The sequence below is a fragment of the Aulonocara sp. 'chitande type north' Nkhata Bay genome, linkage group LG7, assembly GCF_057382095.1.
Source record: "Aulonocara sp. 'chitande type north' Nkhata Bay isolate Kocher_YH1m ecotype deep benthic linkage group LG7, A_spYH_male_GT1.1, whole genome shotgun sequence".
Classification (NCBI taxonomy): Eukaryota; Metazoa; Chordata; class Actinopteri; order Cichliformes; family Cichlidae; genus Aulonocara; species Aulonocara sp. 'chitande type north' Nkhata Bay.
The window spans coordinates 1,184,565-1,202,086 of record NC_141350.1 but is presented as its reverse complement, the minus strand read 5'-3'; the positions used below and the strand labels follow the sequence as shown (position 1 = coordinate 1,202,086).

General features: G+C 41.8%; 1 protein-coding gene across 1 annotated transcript; it reads left to right on the top strand.

Annotated features, from left to right (window-relative positions):
• Positions 1-4,833: 4,833 nt before the first annotated feature.
• LOC147324230 (uncharacterized) lies at positions 4,834-14,848 on the top strand. Its single transcript, XM_086297864.1, has 9 exons — positions 4,834-5,038; positions 5,148-5,234; positions 6,762-6,835; positions 7,011-7,134; positions 9,314-9,513; positions 12,324-12,602; positions 12,721-12,891; positions 13,064-13,303; positions 13,393-14,848. Exons 1-9 carry the CDS (start codon positions 4,977-4,979, stop codon positions 13,428-13,430), a joined length of 1,275 nt encoding a protein of 424 aa, XP_086153990.1. The 5' UTR covers positions 4,834-4,976; the 3' UTR covers positions 13,431-14,848.
• Positions 14,849-17,522: the final 2,674 nt, after the last annotated feature.

Genomic DNA, 17,522 nt, shown 5'->3' with positions numbered 1-17,522 from the left:
CCAGATACCTACAAGGTTGGTCTGACTACAAGCAGGCGGAAAGGCAGTTTGGTGTCAGCGTCAATGTCAAGAAAATAAATGAGATATAGATTTCAGGTGGCACAGAAAGTGGGGAAGCAGGTGTGAAAATGGTCTCCAGCAAGGATTTTACCTGGAGCCAAAACACTTCCTTCCTTCCTTCTGCAGATGTGTGGTTCGTGCATCACTATGTGGTGTGGCGGCTGCTCTGTGACAGGGAAGAAGACTCTACTGAGGGTGATGAAAGCTGCACAGAGGATTGTTGCCAGCAGCTTCACCACCACCACCACGGACATCTACATCAGCAGATGCAGGAAAAGGACCTGCTGTATCTTGAAAGAGCCTATAGTCACCCAGGACACACACTATTATTGTCCCCCTCCCCTCAGGCAGGAGCATCAAGAGTAGAGTTCCCAGACTAAGAGACAGTTAACACGGTTGAACTTTGGTGGTGCTTTCTATCATCTGCTACTCCCAACCAAAAGCAACAGATATGAGCAATCGCCTGTCTTTGTGCTATTTGCTGCACATGTTGTAAACATGTTCAGTTCCTTGGTTCTGCAAATATTCCTCTTGTGTTCACATTGTTGTTGATCAGTACAGGTGTTGGAATGACAATAAAAATCCTTGAATCAATCCTCAAAGTTTGGATAGCGTTAGTTATCTAACTATCCAATAACATAAATAGAATTATATTGAAAATATTAAACAAGATAAAATCAGTTTTTATTCATAGCTTGGTATTCTTAAGGTGAAATCTTACCAAGTCTTGACATAATACAACATGTTAGCTGTATAGTTGTCCAGAAATGGTAAATGGCCTGTATTTATATAGCGCTTTACTAGTCCCTAAGGACCCCAAAGCGCTTTACACATTCAGTCATCCACACATTCACACACTGGTGATGGCAGCTACATTGTAGCCACAGCTGCCCTGGGGCGCACTGACAGAGGCGAGGCTGCCGGACACTGGCGCCACCGGGCCCTCTGACCACCACCAGTAGGCAACGGGTGAAGTGTCTTGCCCAAGGACAAAACGACCGAGTTGGTCCAAGCCGGGGCTCGAACCGGCAACCTTCTGATTACAAGACGAGCTGCCAACTCTTGAGCCACGATCGCCCACAGAAACATCTTTGGGTGCTCCCATCTTGACTGACAGGTATTGTTTCCTTCATCAAAACCAACATTCATTCGACTGCCAAGTATTCAACATCTTTTTTTTTTATCGAGTCCTTGTTTTTTTGTCTAGAGTTTCACATTTTGTTGAACACAATGAATTTGAATTCATGTTTTGAAACACACTTGCTCGGGGACTCAGAGATGCTTTCTTTCTAGGAGATAAAGGAGGACAATAAATCCCTTAATGAGCAGTTTTAAGATCAACACAGGAAGGAAGTAGGGGGGAAAAAAGCTTGAAGGAAAACACAAGCTTCTAATAAATCATCAGTAAATATAGGGCTTCATACTAAAGCTCATGTGGTAACCCTGGAAGTCCTTCTGAAAAAGAAAATGGTTGAAAAAGAGGGGGGGCAATAAGGACAAAAGCTTCGAACTGGAGATGCAGTGGAAATTAAGAAGGCTCTGCTCTGTGACAAACAGTTTAAACAACAGGAGGCGTGCCAGGAAAAGAAAAACAGGGGTGAACTCTGAGTCAAGTCACGATAGCACACTTAAAATAATAGTTGATTCTCATGCCATCATGAAGACATATCTTCATTAAGGTAACTAAAACATACATATGTATGTTATTAGAAAAGGTCATAGATAGACTTTTCCCCGTGCTGAATAACAGCAAATTTGAAAACAAAATTGGCCAAGAGACACGTGCCAAGGACTGATGGACTTTGATACAATTGCCAAGGGTAATTTTTAAAATGTTGAACCTCACTGAACCATCAGTTACTGATGATATGTCCTCAAATCGAGATTTGGAGATGAACGGAATATAATGTGATCATTGTACTGACGTGTGCAGCTGTCTCAAGGTATCTTGAGGGCTGCATTGTCAGTCGTAACCTATATTAACCTTTCCAGAAACAGGCAACATGGGACTATACACACCCAAGTCAGCTGCACAACTCAGTGCAGCTGATTTGGAGTCTCCTGGGACGGTACTGTCAGATACACCCTGGATAATAGTTTCAGGATATGGAAACAGAAGAATATGGAGATCCAACCTGGTTCAGTTCAATTCGCTTTTATTTATACAGTGCCAAATCACACCAACAGTCGCCTCAATTAGGTTTTTTTATTGTAAGGTAGACCCTACAATTATACATACAGAGAAAAACCCAACAATCATATGACCCCTATGAGCAAGCACTTTGGTGACAGTGGGAAGGAAAAACTCCCTTTTAACAGGAAGAAACCTTCAACAGAGCCAGGCTCAGGGGGGGCGGGGCCATCTGCTGTGATTGGTTGGGTTGAGAGAAGGAAGACAGGATAAAAGACATGCTGTGGAAGAGAGACAGAGGTTAATAACAGATATGATTCAATGCAGAGAGAAGAAACACCCAGTGCATCATGGGAATCCCCAGCAGCCTACGTCTATTGCAGCATAACTAAGGGAGGATTCAGGGTCACCTGGTCCAGCCCTAACTATATGCTTTAGCAAAAAGGAAAGTTTGAAGCCTAATCTTGAAAGTAGAGATAGTGTCTGTCTCCTGAATCCAAACTGGAAGCTGGTTCCACAGAAGAGGGGCCTGAAAACTGAAGGCTCTGCCTCCCATTCTACTTTTAAATACTCTAGGAACAACAAGTAGGCCTGCAGAGCGAGAGCGAAGTGCTCTAATAGGGTGATATGGTACCACAAGGTCATTAAGATGAGATGGGGCCTGATTATTTAAGACCTTGTATGTGAGGAGCAGGATTTTGAATTCTGGATTTAACAGGAAGCCAATGAAAGGAAGCCAAAACAGGAGAAATCTGCTCTCTCTTTATCTTCGGTTGTCTTCCTTATCTGTAACCACAGATGGCATGGCCCTCTCCTCCAACCCACAGTACACAGTATGGTCGTCACATCTTTCGAAGCATAACCAAACCCATTAACGTATTTGTTTCTAAGCAATCAAAGCTTTCTCTAAAAGATAAAAAGAACATGCAGGTGTGCTTATGATTCACTGAAGATCAGACAGGCTATTATCTGTAAAGCCACAGGCAGATCATTCACCTGGATTGCTGAGTGTTGATTAAAGTGAAAAATCCTAAAGTGGTATCCTCACAGATGCTTCCAGCTTCCCTCTTAATTAAACCAACCCAGGTATTGGTTTTTTGTTTGTTTTTTTGTGATACTCAGTTTTTACTTTACTGCTGTCACTTGAGTGAACCTGATATGCAAGGTCAGGGTTTGTTTGTGGTCACTGTTTTTTACATGGATAATTTTGAAAAGGAGTACTGCTAAAAAATGTCAGCGAAAGAAAAACTAAACAGGTAATGAAGAGGAGAGGAGGCAAATGAGTGATGTGAGTGACCTGAATGGACAGGATTGTAAAGGAGAATATCAGAGAAAATACTCAAACTGAGTTATTTGGACTCAAGTATGTTTGGACATGTGCAGTGGGAGGACAGTGCATGTATTTTACAAAGGATGGCGAATACGGAGCTGACAGGCAGGAAGAAAGGAGGAAGACCACAAAGAAAGGAGGACTTGCTGTGAGTTGGTGTGACAGAGATGCATGCTAGTGAGATGGAGGGAGATTATTAATCTGAAGGAGCAGAAGCAACAGCACCGCCTACAACTGCAAAGCTCTCCAGCGAGTAGTGCGGTGCTCTGAACGGATAATTGGAGGTGAGCTTCCCTCCCTCCAAGACATCTACAGGAAGCGGTGCCTGAGGAAAGCGGGGAGGATCATCAAGGACTCCAGTCACCCCAGCCATAAACTGTTCAGACTGCTTCCATCAGGAAGGAGGTTCTGCAGCATCCGGTCCCGTACCAGCAGACTGAGAGACAGCTTCTTCCACCAGGCCATCAGACTGCTGAACACGTCATAGACACCTCAGCTTCACTACTGGAACTTCAACATTATGCACTCCACACTGTATATAAATGCCACTTGTTTTGCACATATTCAACTCTGTATATTTTATATATTTTATTATTATTATTATTATTTTATTTTATTTTTTTACTATTTAATTTGTAAAAATGTGTATACACACACACACACACACACACACACACACACACACACACACACACACACACGTAGGAAAATATTTAGTATACACATCCAGAAATGCATACACTATTATATATTGTACATATATTTATTAGTTTCAGGTTGGCCATTCTTGTATTTTGCTCGTTTGTGTTGTTGTGTTTGCACATCTCTGTTGCTTGTGGGGCTCGCACACAAGAATTTCACTCGCATGTGCTGTGCCAGTGTGCCTGCACATGTGATGTGACAATAAAAGTGATTTGATTTGATTTGATTTGAAGAAAGAAGAAAAACAATATGACAATAAACAGCAGTGTACAAATGTAAATGCTGTACTGAAATCTGTATTTTTAATTCAACTAATTAATGGAGTTATATGTCATATATTTATTTACTAATATATGTGTTTCACGATTATTATCACTTTATATTTCATTTTTTTACATCCTTAGTTATTAATTATTTGTCAAGTTTTAAATTTAACACCTACATTTAGTTAATTTGTAGTTTCGTTTCTGCCTGTTTGTTTACAAATCACTTTTAATGTGTAAACAAAGAGCTACAAGCTGCTAGGAGTTTCAAAGGCGCAACCATTAATGTTATTAGAGGGTCGTCCAGCAGGGGGCGATGGTGCACCTACACACTGTGAGAGCAGTAAAGCCAGAAGAAGAGCTCTTCCCCTCCTCGTTCATCACCACAGGCTGTATCTGGTAACATTGGCGGAATAACACCAGGAGAGCGTCTTTTTCTGGGTGTTTTTAAAGCTGCCTTTTGCTGAGGTGAAGTTTAAAGGCAGGCAAAATGTCGTCTTGGGTGAAATCACCTGCGGGTGGTCGGCGGCCATCCGGTAACCCTAACGGAAGGTGAGTTTCCAGGCTAGCGAGGTTAGCATTAGCTGCTAGCTCACAATAATATAGAAACGTGAAACGCTGTCAATTAGCGGCCCTATAAACCGCCACCTGTGCTGTGTAGTGCTCCACAGCCGCGTGTGTTTCGGAGGGCAGCTCCATACCCAACCAGAGAGGAGAGGACCGAAGAGCTCAAGGATGCCCTGGACAGGTACCAGCCTCGGGCAGCCTTTTTGTTGTCGGCAATGGTTTAAAGTGACCAAAGCTTTATTATGAGTGATTTACTGTGCACCTTCACTTCTGTGTGTAGTGCTACACGTCATTCATGGTTTTGTTTTAGATGAAAGAAAATGCACCATCTTAGTAAATAAAAACTGCATTTAAAGCCTCCAAGTTGCTATAAGTCATATTTAATAGTTCCTTATAGCTGCCCAACTCTCTTTATGTCAGCACTGGGGAACATCTTACTTCCTTCCCAGCCAGACTTTTCTTTCCTCCCTGAAGGTAAATCATGAAACAAATAATTCTAGGATCTTGTTTACAGGTTTAACTGGTTAGACCAAACTTTGAATGCAGCTCTCCAGTTTGAGTACACTTACAGTTTCAGCTGCCTAGCGAGGTTGTAGACTCATCTTTAACACAGAAATCACTTTTATTTGGGTAAGTTCATAATTGCATGTGCAACAGGCAAAGCAGGTACTGATAGAAGCTTGGTAGTTTGGAATCATAGATGTAAAATGAACTAAAGTTACCTGAACATTAATTTTTAGTGTGTGTTGTAAAACTGTTAGTGCTTAGAGTATATAAGCTGAAAGCAGCTGTTCTGAGCTCTGTGCAAACTGCACTGACTTTTTTGCAGCCATGTCACCAGACTAGTATAGAAGTAACGTGTTACTGCTGCTTCCTGATGAGAAAAATATTGCACACTGTTCACTGTAGAGCATGTGCTATATGGATGGAAGAATTGGGGCCCACCTTTTATCTTTAAGTGAGGTGTCACAGGTGTGTGCTCCTGGCTGTGGCGTTCCAAACATTTGTGACGGGATGGGTCATTCAAACGAGTACGCTGAATTTGAGCGTCGTACTATAATAGGATACCGTCACTGCAACAGTTTCTTCTCTCCTACATATTCCACAGTCAACTGTAAGATGTGTTTTTGTAAAGTTTAGCAACCAGCCACTCGGTCACGAACGTAAAGTTAGAGAGTGGGGTCACCGACTGCGCTCTGCTGACTCACCAACTCCACATTTCCAAACTTCTCAATGAACATCTGTGCTGACATGCCACTGGAGTTTCAGGGTTTGGGTTCCGGCAGCTGAGCAGCTCCCGTGGGTCTAAAGTGTGGGTGATCCCATACTTTAGTCTCTATTCTGTACTTTGGGACAGAAGACGGATGTAATTTTACTGTCAACTATGACAAAATCAAGTATTTCAACACTTTAGCTGTGAATCCTTTGAAAGTGTGAATGTCAGAATATGCTGACGTAATGTTTTAGTAAGACATCAGGAATACGGTGTTTGCAACAGTCTACTATTGTTTCTGTGTTGTGAGGGGAAAAAGCTGTTTGAGTGAAACTTAAAACTTTGATGCACTTCGTGCACTTGCTCTCTGAGTCTCACTTTCAGAAAATCTATTTTTGGATATTTATATGCTCGTCATATTAAGGTGTCGTAGAGGAGGCATAGAAATACCTCCCATATTAAACTGTTATGACACTTTTCACTGCTTTTTTTCAGTTATGAAGAGCTAGAGCAAATCCAAAACTACAGTGGAAGTGTGAAGTACGAGGGCTACAAGCATCAGCCAAATGGTGAGATTTGTTTCTTTGTTTTGTCCGTATGAGCAAAATGGATACGCTTTACACAAGACATGTTTTTAAATACTCTAAAATCTTAATTACACATTGATCCAAAGAAGAAAAGAGTGCAGTAATATTTTTGCCGCTTTTCGAGTCTCTTTCAACGTCACCGTTCTCAAACTTCCAGCCAAACCAGAGGGTGGCACTCCAGCAGACAGACGTAAAACGCTGTATCAGAAGTTCTACAGACAGGTGCAGGAGGAGAGGAAGCCAGCCGACTGCGTGGTTCTCTCTGTTACCAAACAGTGCCTGTGAGTATTTATTCATTGCCAACAGAATTTGCTGGTTTATCCTTTACTATCAGCGTGAGGAGACTGATATCATTCAGTGTTTCCCCACACTCGGGCCGACTCATATTATCTTTTGTTTTTCTATCTTCCTCAGTCTTATATTAAAACCTTAGTTGATGCTAACAACCTTTCCCCGGCTGGTGTTTTCCCTACCGGTTGGCTTGCTGGCCAGGTTACTGTTGTAGTGTTTCTCAGTGTCATTGAGTCAACTGCACCGTCTTGGACTGCAGCTGGCCACAGTAGTCGTCCTCCTGCTTTGGAGCTCTGCTGTGAGCTTTAGGGTCACTTTAATCAGAGCCTGCAGCAGATGGAGGACTGGTTCTTGTGCTGCTGTGCTAAGCTCACAGAGACCGCAGAACAAATGAGTGCTTCCAGCAGCAGCTGCAGACCATGACTGTGGAGTTTTGGTTCCCTGCAGGATGAGACTTATTGGATGAAAGCTGTTTTGATGTGTCAGTAAGTATGAGGCAATGAAAGTGTTAGGAGCAGAAGGACTTATAACTCTGTATCAGATCTTATCCTTTTATTATCACCGTCAGTTTTTTGCTTGCCTTTCTTTACTTTCTTGGTGTGCTGTGCAGGCTGCAAATCGTTTCAGCTACGAGGCTTTGTTCACATTTAACGTGCTGTAACTTCAAATTTGTTCTGGCTACTCAAGTTTAGGTTCTTGTTCCCTTTGGAAAGTCTTTTTGTTGATGTATTAACAGTGTTTCACACGCAGACCCTGTGTGTAAGTGTTCATATAACCACATTTCCAATGCAGATGTCTGCTGTGAAGCTTTGTCACCATGGCAACAAACAAAAAAACAACAAAAACCAAAGTAAAAGCCCACAGGTTTTTTTGCACACGTAGTTTTCTTCCTGTGTTGTGTTGAATGATTGTCTGTTAAATTAGTTGTGATAACTGACAACCACAGACGAAGCAACGTGAACACCAGCAAAAAAACACCTCACTTTGTCACTCACACAAACACATTTACATAAAGTTGGAACAGCTGTTTGTTTTTGGTGTCTTGATCAGTCAGTAACGAAGATTGTATTCATTTATGCACAGTCAAAAAATGTCATGTAGCACATCTTTAAAATTCAGTGTTCAACTACACACTGATTTGCATTGAAGTACATTAACAGATACATACATGTGAAGGTTAAACATTCTTGAATACACCTTTCACATATCAAATGTGCCACTTGGATCACGTTCTGTTAAAATACTCTTTATTTTATGCTTTTGAAAAACTGCCACAGTTGTAAACCAGTAATCAATCAATCAAACAAACCTTTATTTGTCACATGCAAGTTTGCACCTGCAGTGAAATTGGACCCCCCCACCCCCCGACCATGACATTCTACACATGGTAAAAGTCTAACAGAGTAGCGGTCAAAGCACACTAAAAAACTTGCACTCCTTATGCTCTGCAAGATTGCAACATCATCAGTCAATTTTCACGCACTTCTACACTAAAAGCAACGATTAATTTGAATCACAAATATGGCCGCTTAGGCTTGATTTAGGCCATACTCCTGTGTTGAATGGCACGGCCATGCACCCTATACTGGGTATACAGACGTGTCCAAGAAGACTTGCTGAAGTTCAAACTGAGCATCAGAATCAGAGAGAGTGCTGATTTTAGGGGACACATTTAATGTGGAATGGTTTCCAGCACCTTGTTGAACTTGCAGGGTGTACTTAATAAAGTGTCCTACTAGTATAGTCACAAGGGTGTCAACCACTGGAATTGGTTCAGCACAGGAGTATAACTCAAGCTAACTATGAGACTCAGTTGATACAGATGGACTGGCAGTTATAAAATGCTTATTGATAAGTATAAATTGATGCAGCACTTTATTTGACTTTCTCAGTATCCCAAAGACACTAGGAAATACTAGTATTATAATATTTACGGTACAAACATCTCATTAAGAATAAACCCACAATACAACACTAATCACACCGATGAGAGATTTGAAAATCTGTGTTAGCTTCACATAAAACACTGTTTTTGTTGGGAAAGCACATTTTAAATGAAGGAGTCACCCTTTGCTCCGTCACAGATTTAACTCGGGGTATCTCCTATACGAGGTGAGTCGCTTAATATAGAAATGTCACGTTAACAAAGTGTTTCTCTTCCTCTCAAAGGGATTACCCCAAATCGCTAAGCCAGTGCTTGCAGGAGCGTGGCCTGTCAGTGGAAATGCTCTACCTTCAAGCGGAATCGGGCCTGACCCGGGCCCTACAGGATGTCCGAGCAGAAGGCTCCCCCTTATGTATTCTGGTGGAGCAGACAAACGTAGCTCTGTCCTCCTGCACTGTTATCATATTCTCAGAATCCCTCAAAAGTAAGTTCGTACCCCTCGTATTCCTTCAAACTTACCAAACCATCCCTTTTACTAGGCTCAGTTCAACAGTCTGTAGATTCCACATCTTTAAACACGAGGTCTAAAACAAATTTCTTGTAAAACCAAATAAATTAAAAAGACACACTACCATTTAAAAGACCACTATCTAAAGTTACACAAAGCTACAGTTCTTCAGTCATGCATGCATTTAAAAACTGTGCCGAGTCTATCATATCTACATGTTAATAGCTGGATCTTGGCAAACGATCCTTTGGCTAGCACATGCATATACTTCACACAACAATACATGACAATACATCCCAAAAAAACCAAACCAAAAACTAAAAAACGGTCAATTTATTACAACATGTGTTTCATTTTATGGGTCATCAGTTCTGTCACTAACTGCTATCTTAAACCAAATAACAAACCAGACCAAACCAACAATCAGACTTCTTTGGAAGACGGCACAAAGGCAACGTTGTAGCTACCATTCAGACTATTTGTTAGCTTACACACCAACTTCACTTCATCTTTGATTTTTGTGCGATAACGTGAGTGTTACTCTTAACAAAAACAAATAAACCAAATCTGTATTATTATTATCAGACGTATGCACGATCTGTGCCAGGTGCCAAACGCAAGACCTGGGCTTGAGGTCAGGTTCAGCTGCATATGAGGTGCAGTCGAGACGTTTAGCAACACAGACCATAAAAGTATTTCTGTGTCACCTCAGTCCTGTGGGAACCAGATGTACCAAGTGTCGCAAAACTACAACGTTTCAGCTGAAACTTCATTTCAGGGAGGACAGAAAATTCTCAGGATGGTGTGAAGTAGGGCTGCCACAAACGATTATTTTGATAGTCGACTAGTCACAGATTAATTTTGTAATTAGTCGACTAATCAGATCATCATCCATTGGACAGAAAACGTACAGCTTATTGCACCAGCAGCATCTGCTCTTATATAACCATCATTAGCTTACAGCTTTAAGCTTTTAAGGTGCTAACTAAAAATAAAGACAAGATGATAGTTTATTAAATTTTAATGAAATTTGCAGATTGTCTCGGTGAAGTTTAATAAACTCAGTCGTCTGCGCTTTGCTCCCTAAAATATAACGGGACACCGGAGTAAATTCTCGACCATCTCACACTTCTGTTTAATCAATTTTCTGTTTGACGTTTGTTCAGCTGTGTGAAAACCACCCAGTGGATTAATAAAGTTTTATTTTATCTAATCTAACCTAATCTAATAACTTTAATCTCAGCCAAACCGATTTACTCAGGAACAAATAAAGGCTATCTCATCTCATCAACAAATAAAAAACACAGAAAAAAGCCAAACAATAACATTTTTAAGTTATCTAAGTGACTCATATATGTTTAACCTGAGTAGTGAAAGACGGCGGTGGGTTTGAAAACGATCTGCCGGGAGTCCGGTGTTCTCACGGCTCTAGTGAGCCTAGCCCCCGGCTAGCTATCGAGCTAGTGGGTAACAGACGTCTCCGAAAACGTCGGAGCGCTTTTGAAAATATGAGGTGTCCTGATAAACTGAGCAGATATTTGAGGTTTACACAGCTACATTCTCGCCTGGAAATATGTTAAACGTTTATTTTGTGACCCAGAAAGAATAATAAGAGTAACATTAAAACTAACTAGCTGCCGCCATTGTTGCAAACTGAGCTCTTAAATCCTGCTACTTATTCCTGCGCCTTTCAGGATCTTACAAAGCTTCAAACGACGCGTCGACTATTAAATTAGTCGATTAGTTGATAGTCGACGTAATCGTGACTAGTCGACTAATCGTGGCAGCCCTAGTGTGAAGATTGTATACAAATCCTTTCACAGTTCCACAGCGGCGTGTATCACAGTTCAGCTGACCCAGTTTTCTCCTTCGAACTCCTACGGTCGGACTCCTACTGTAGGACTGCATTTTCACATCTGAACCTGGGAAGCAGATTTGCTGTGAATGTCAAAAGGAGACCGTGACCATGCTCCTGATGCCTGTGGTTTCTCAAACTGAGAAATTTTAGGTCGAAGCTGAACAAGCAGCACTTTTTAACAGAGAGTAATCCTCGACTCCAAAGCCTGAGCTGAACTTTGGATCTGCATCAGATCAGATACTGGCTCTAAATATGATCACGAGGAGGAAACTGGCTACATTTAAATCAGTTATGGTTTTATGGACCTTTATGATCTAACCTCGTAACTGTGGGGATTTTCATTTTTATCTTTTGTATCCTCCTGGACGAAGCGTGCGGCCGGTTTTACAGAGGCATGACCCAGGCTCTGGATAAAATCAAACTCAAGTTGTAATAATGTGCAGTTTGCTTTAAATCTGCTTAATATGACATTTTATGCTTTATTAGCACACATACACGACCTAATCTTTATAACACAAATGTTAAACACATTGTTAGGTGAATTCAACCAAAATTAGATCAATTCAACAAACACAATTGTCTGTCCTCAGAAACAAAGCTGAAAAAGCGTCACCATTCATTATATTTAGAATAAAATGTCTGGATGCACATTTAGATAAATTCAGTACTTACTAATCAGGTTGTATTAAAGTTACTGATAATGCACGTATTTGCACAAAATGCATGTCCCTCAGTGCCACACATCCAGCAATCCAACACCACCCCCACCCCCCGAAGCATTACTTACCAAAATACTAATTTAATCAGCTGATCCCAACATTGACATCAAAACGATCTCAGCGCGAGCTGAAAGGGATCTTTTTTTCACCTCTTTCTCCTACCTCAGCCTCATGACACTTCACCGTTACCGTTCCCTTTCCCTCCTCAGTCCATCGAAACATGCCCAAAGACCAGGCCATGGACTTTGTTCTAGCAGAATACAACCGTGGACTGGCTAAAGAGCGACCCCCGAGGGACCCAGCAGACATTGCAGCCGAGGCGTCGCAGCTGCTCGATGACTTTCTGGATCGAGAAAAGATCGCGCGCCACACCGTTCCCTCTGAAACACGTCAGCTCCTCGTACTGTTAGGCGAGGGTGTCCATCTGTACCCCGAGGAGTTGGAAACCATCTCGGAGTACGTGCGCTCTCGGCAGGATCACGTACAAGGTGAAACGATTACACAGCAGTTCCTACAGAAGCGCTGTTTCAGCTTTGACTTCTTGTATCAGCTTTGCTTTGTCCTTAGGTCATATATCTCTGTTTCACCTGCGTTTTATCTCTTCAGCTTCCAACAGTGAGGGTGAGAAAGGGATCATGTTACCTCCAGGGTTGGGGAAACCACCTCCTCTGCTTCCGACTCCATCTGGGCCACCACAGCCTCAGCCTGCATCTTTAACAGGGGGGCCCATGGGAGACCACGCCTCACCTTCACCTGTACCCCTCTTGCCTTCACCAGGTTTGGGTTTTCCCTCTTTGTGTCTTTTTAAATCTGTCAAACCTTTAATGCTGTGAGGCTGTGAAGCATGATGAAAAGTCCTGGTGTCCTACTTTGGTGAGAGTGCTAAAACCTACCACGGCATTGCTAATCATGAACAGCTAGAGGCTGATTTGCTTCTTTTTATTTTTAGTTGCTCATCCCAAAACCAAACCTCCTCCGCTGCTCTCCTTGCATCGCCTTCCTGGTCCGTCGTTAGGGGGCCCAATTGTCCGAGGTCCCCTGTCGTCACACATCCCTTACGGCGGTCCCGGTGTGCCTCGTGGGCCCCTGCTCCACCCTCCTCCTGTGTTCCACCCAGGCCCCAGAGGTCCCACTAGAGGAGCCCCTCCCACTCTAAAGAGTGCTCGCCCTCCACTTCTGTCGTCTCCAGGTTGGTCTTTGGTTTCTTTTGGGGGGTTTTTCTTTCTTTTCTTAAACTTTTGTCCTAAAGTCGTGTTTTTTGCCTCTTTGTTTTCTCAGGTGCTCCTCTTCTTCGTCAGAGTGTCCCCCGGCATTAGGAAATGAGACGCACACACACACACACAAATTTGCAGGTTATGAACAGTGTATCACTTCATGTTAGAGCAAAAGCATCCTTTTTTATGTTTTTTATCTAAATTTAGCTGGAAGATAAATGAAAGTTGATGTCATGTCTTCAGCTCACTGTGGATGGTTTGAGTGGTAATGTTAAGACCCCCCCCCCCCCAAGGCATCGGTGCCTTTTTTATGTTTTGTCCGTCAGGGTCTGTAACTGTTGGTGAGTGTTGCACAGGTCCATCAGGTAGTTCGTTTAGCTGATTGCACAGAAATACAGCCACGCAGTAATCAATACCCAATCACGGCTGCAACAGGACGTCTTCTGTATTAAACGCCACGAGCCTACTTGCTGTGTACAGTTTTTCAACATGGTGCTTTGAATTTCTCAAAGTTTCTCTGGACAACAGATATTTCACTTTATAATGGTTTGTTCTTCGGAGCCGTATGTCTGGTTCAAATATAACTTGATTCATGTGTAATTTTATTTGTGCCACAGAGGAAAACGGTCACTCTGAAGGACTCTGTATGATGCATGCAGTATCTTCATGGCAGAACACAAACACGTGTATTTGTTAAATTGCATTTCCTGCACTGTGCACAGTAAAATCGCTGTCGTGTACAGTACATTTCAGTAAAATAATCGTCCTTGTGACATTGGAATTGCAACTATCAGCTTTGTTTTGTTACCCAGGCTTCTGACAGAGTCCTTCTATCAAAGCACAAGACTAAGCTCCAACTATTTCCCAGCATAAATGAAAGAAATGCGACTCTCTTCATTATAAGTCCAGTGACCACATATTTTCTGAATGGCAGGTCTGATGTGAGTAAGAAGGCTCCACAGGTTTGGTTACACGCTGTGGGTTTCAGCCTTTAAGCTTAATATCTGTTAAATATGTGATGCAGGCAGAGCACACGAGTCTGGAACAAACAACTACTTATCATATGTGGCTTTTTTTGTCATTGCTAGAATTTCTAGCACACTGTTGTTTTGTTGCTAATATTTATTAGCATTACTGAAAAGCATTTATCTGGTTAAGAAGCCTTTTTCTGTTGGAGCTGCGGGAGGCTGAGGCCTCACAAAGACAAACACTTTGCTTTGCTTTTGTAGATACTGTAAAAATGTTTTTTTCTTCATGTTTTTGAACCACTGTATGCTTTTCCCTTTGCTGTGCGGCGTGCTGATCTTGAACAGGTTTGGAGTCCCGATTATATTTTCAAAGAAAACATTTATAAATGTTTTGAGACGTTTTTCTTTTATTACGAATTAAAATGAACATCTTGATACAAGTTCACCAAACTGACGCATCTTTCTGTAAGAGTCTGAATAGATGTTAGTGCTCAAATTCCTAACACATACGTATTGATCAGTCTATTTAAGTGAATAAAACATAAAAGTGAACCCTTTGTGTATTTTGTACAACGAGCTGCTGCAGCAGCGAGTGAGGCCTGGACAGGCTTTGGTTTCGCTGCATCGGTTTTTAAAGTTGTATGAGGATTTTTTTAAGCTCCAGTTGAAGCTCTCGCGTGGATGGAGATTTCTGGACTCATTTTTATTTCCATACTGGAAGCTTGCCTGAGCTGCTGTACAGTAACACACAGGAAACAGCTTCCAGGCTTCATGGTAGCGAACTGCATATTAAGTGGCACAGAAGTAGTTGTGTACATTTGTATTGGTGATTTTCTGTCGCGTGTTTGCTGTAATGTTCTTTTGACATCTTAGTGTAGTTTTAAACACCAGAGTCTCTACTTTGCTCTTTTTATACACAGTCATGTTGCTGACCTGTTGCCAGTTGTTCCAGCTGTTTGTTTTTACTGCCACCTGCTCGTCTAGCCTTTGTTTATCAGTTTATATATGTTCATATATTCTACTGTGAACAATCAAGATTATTATATATGGTTTTAATTTATTTACAGTCCTGTGCAAAAGGGTTTCGGCAGGTGAAAGGTGCTTTCAGAAATATAAACGATTGTTTATTGGCCCCAAATGTATTCTGCAGGACAACGACCCAAACACACAGCCAAAGTCATGAAGCGCTATCTTCAGCGTAAAGACGAACAAGAAGTCCTGGAAGTGATGGTACGGCCCCCACAGAGCCCTGATCTCAACATCGAGTGTGTCTGGGATCAGAGACAGAAGGATGTGAGGACGCCGACATCCACAGAAGATCTGTGCTTGATTCTCCGAGATGTTTGGAACGACCTACCAAGATTCTTTATTTGTCACGAACATAGTTAAAAAATGGTAAATGGCCTGCATGTGTATAGCGCTTTTACTCAGTCCCTAACAGTGTTGGTCAAGTTACTTGAAAAAAGTAATCAGTAACTAATTACTGATTACTTCCCCAAAAAAGTAATCCAGTTACTTTACTGATTACTTATTTTCAAAAGTAATTAGTTACTTAGTTACTTAGTTACTTTTTAAAAACACGATTTACAACCTGAGTAGGTGATAAAGTGATAGATCTTTCAGCCCAATTCTACTTTTTCTGCATAATCCATCATACAAAATGTAATCAAATGGAAAAGTCTCTTTTTAAAACTTGTTTTATTAGTTTTAATCTTTTAACTTTATGCATCAAGCAAACATTTAATTATCTGCAACATTCTCTGACTGGAAGAAATTAGTTTAACATTTAAACCTATTTTCTGCACATTCCAGCTCATAAAATAAAATATTTTTGTGTTTACACTCAGTCTTTCAAATAGATGCAAGTAAAACACAGCAGAAAATAAATAAAGTCAAAGACTCAGCGGTCCTGTTGCTCTATTTTCACCTGTAAAGCAGGAGTGGGGTAGGCGGAGGTTTACCCTGGTGCAGGTGTGCCGCGGTCAGTGGAAGAATCCGTGAGTTTCTCTGTGAGTTTCCCATTACATCGTAGCTACTCGGTGCTTGTTGGAAGTTTAGGGGTTTTTTTGCTGTAAAAAGAAGTTTTCTTCCCACGCACAGCGGACACTAATGTTTTTGTCACTTTTTATGGAATCAAACTCAAAGTAAGGTCAGTACTTCCACGCTTTAAACGCTGCACGCTCATACTCTCTGCACTCGATATGTGATCCATTGTTGATCTGCACACAGCTGTTGTCACGAACGTCGCACTCGCTTACGTCACTGTCGTGAGAGATTCTCGCAAAAAATCACGGTTTTAGTAACGCAGTAACGCAGCGTTCCTACGGGAAAGTAACAGTAATCTAATTACCGTTTTTGCAATAGTAATCCCTTTACTCGTTACTTGAAAAAAGTAATCGGATTACAGTAACGCGTTACTGCCCATCTCTGGTCCCTAAAGACCCCAAAGCGCTTTCCACTACATCCAGTCATCCACCCACTGGTGATGGCAGCTACATTGTAGCCACAGCCACCCTGGGGCGCACTGACAGACGGACACTGGTGCCACTGGGCCCTCTGACCACCACCAGTAGGCAAACATGGGGTTAGTATCTTGCCCTACAGTGGCTACAGCCACCCCTAATAAAAGTACAACACGCAGGTGACCTGATACGCTCGACTGTGCAAAAAGAGAGAGAACATTATATTTAGTGAGTGAGTTACATTATATAAATAAAACAATCTGGAAATTTACAGTTCAAAATCTGAGCATTGTGTGAGTGGGGTGTTAAAGTGTGCTGTAGTGAAGCCAGAAGGCTCAGCCGTGATATGAGAATGTGGTAACAATGACAGGAGAGAAGCTCCTCTTCAGCCTCTCTGTTGCTCGGGTGGTGTTGCACCTTCTGCCTGATTGCAGAAGTTGGGACAGTTTATTGCTGGGATGGGACGGATCCTTCAGTATGTGAGCTGCTCTGGACCAGCATCTCCTGGTGTAAATGTCCTGTAGCGAGGGGAGAGCAGCCCTGCAGCAGCGTTCTGCTGTATGGATAACTTTGAAGAGCTTTTTGGTCCTTACAGCAGAGTTCCTTCAAAAACTGTGTGCCAGTGTACTATTAGATTATTCTGTTATTATATGTTACCTTATATATGTAATCAAAGTAGTTGAATTAGAATACTGCTGTAGATCATATTATACCCTTTAATATAGAGTGTGTGAGCTGTATGTAGTGTAGTTCTCGTTATACTT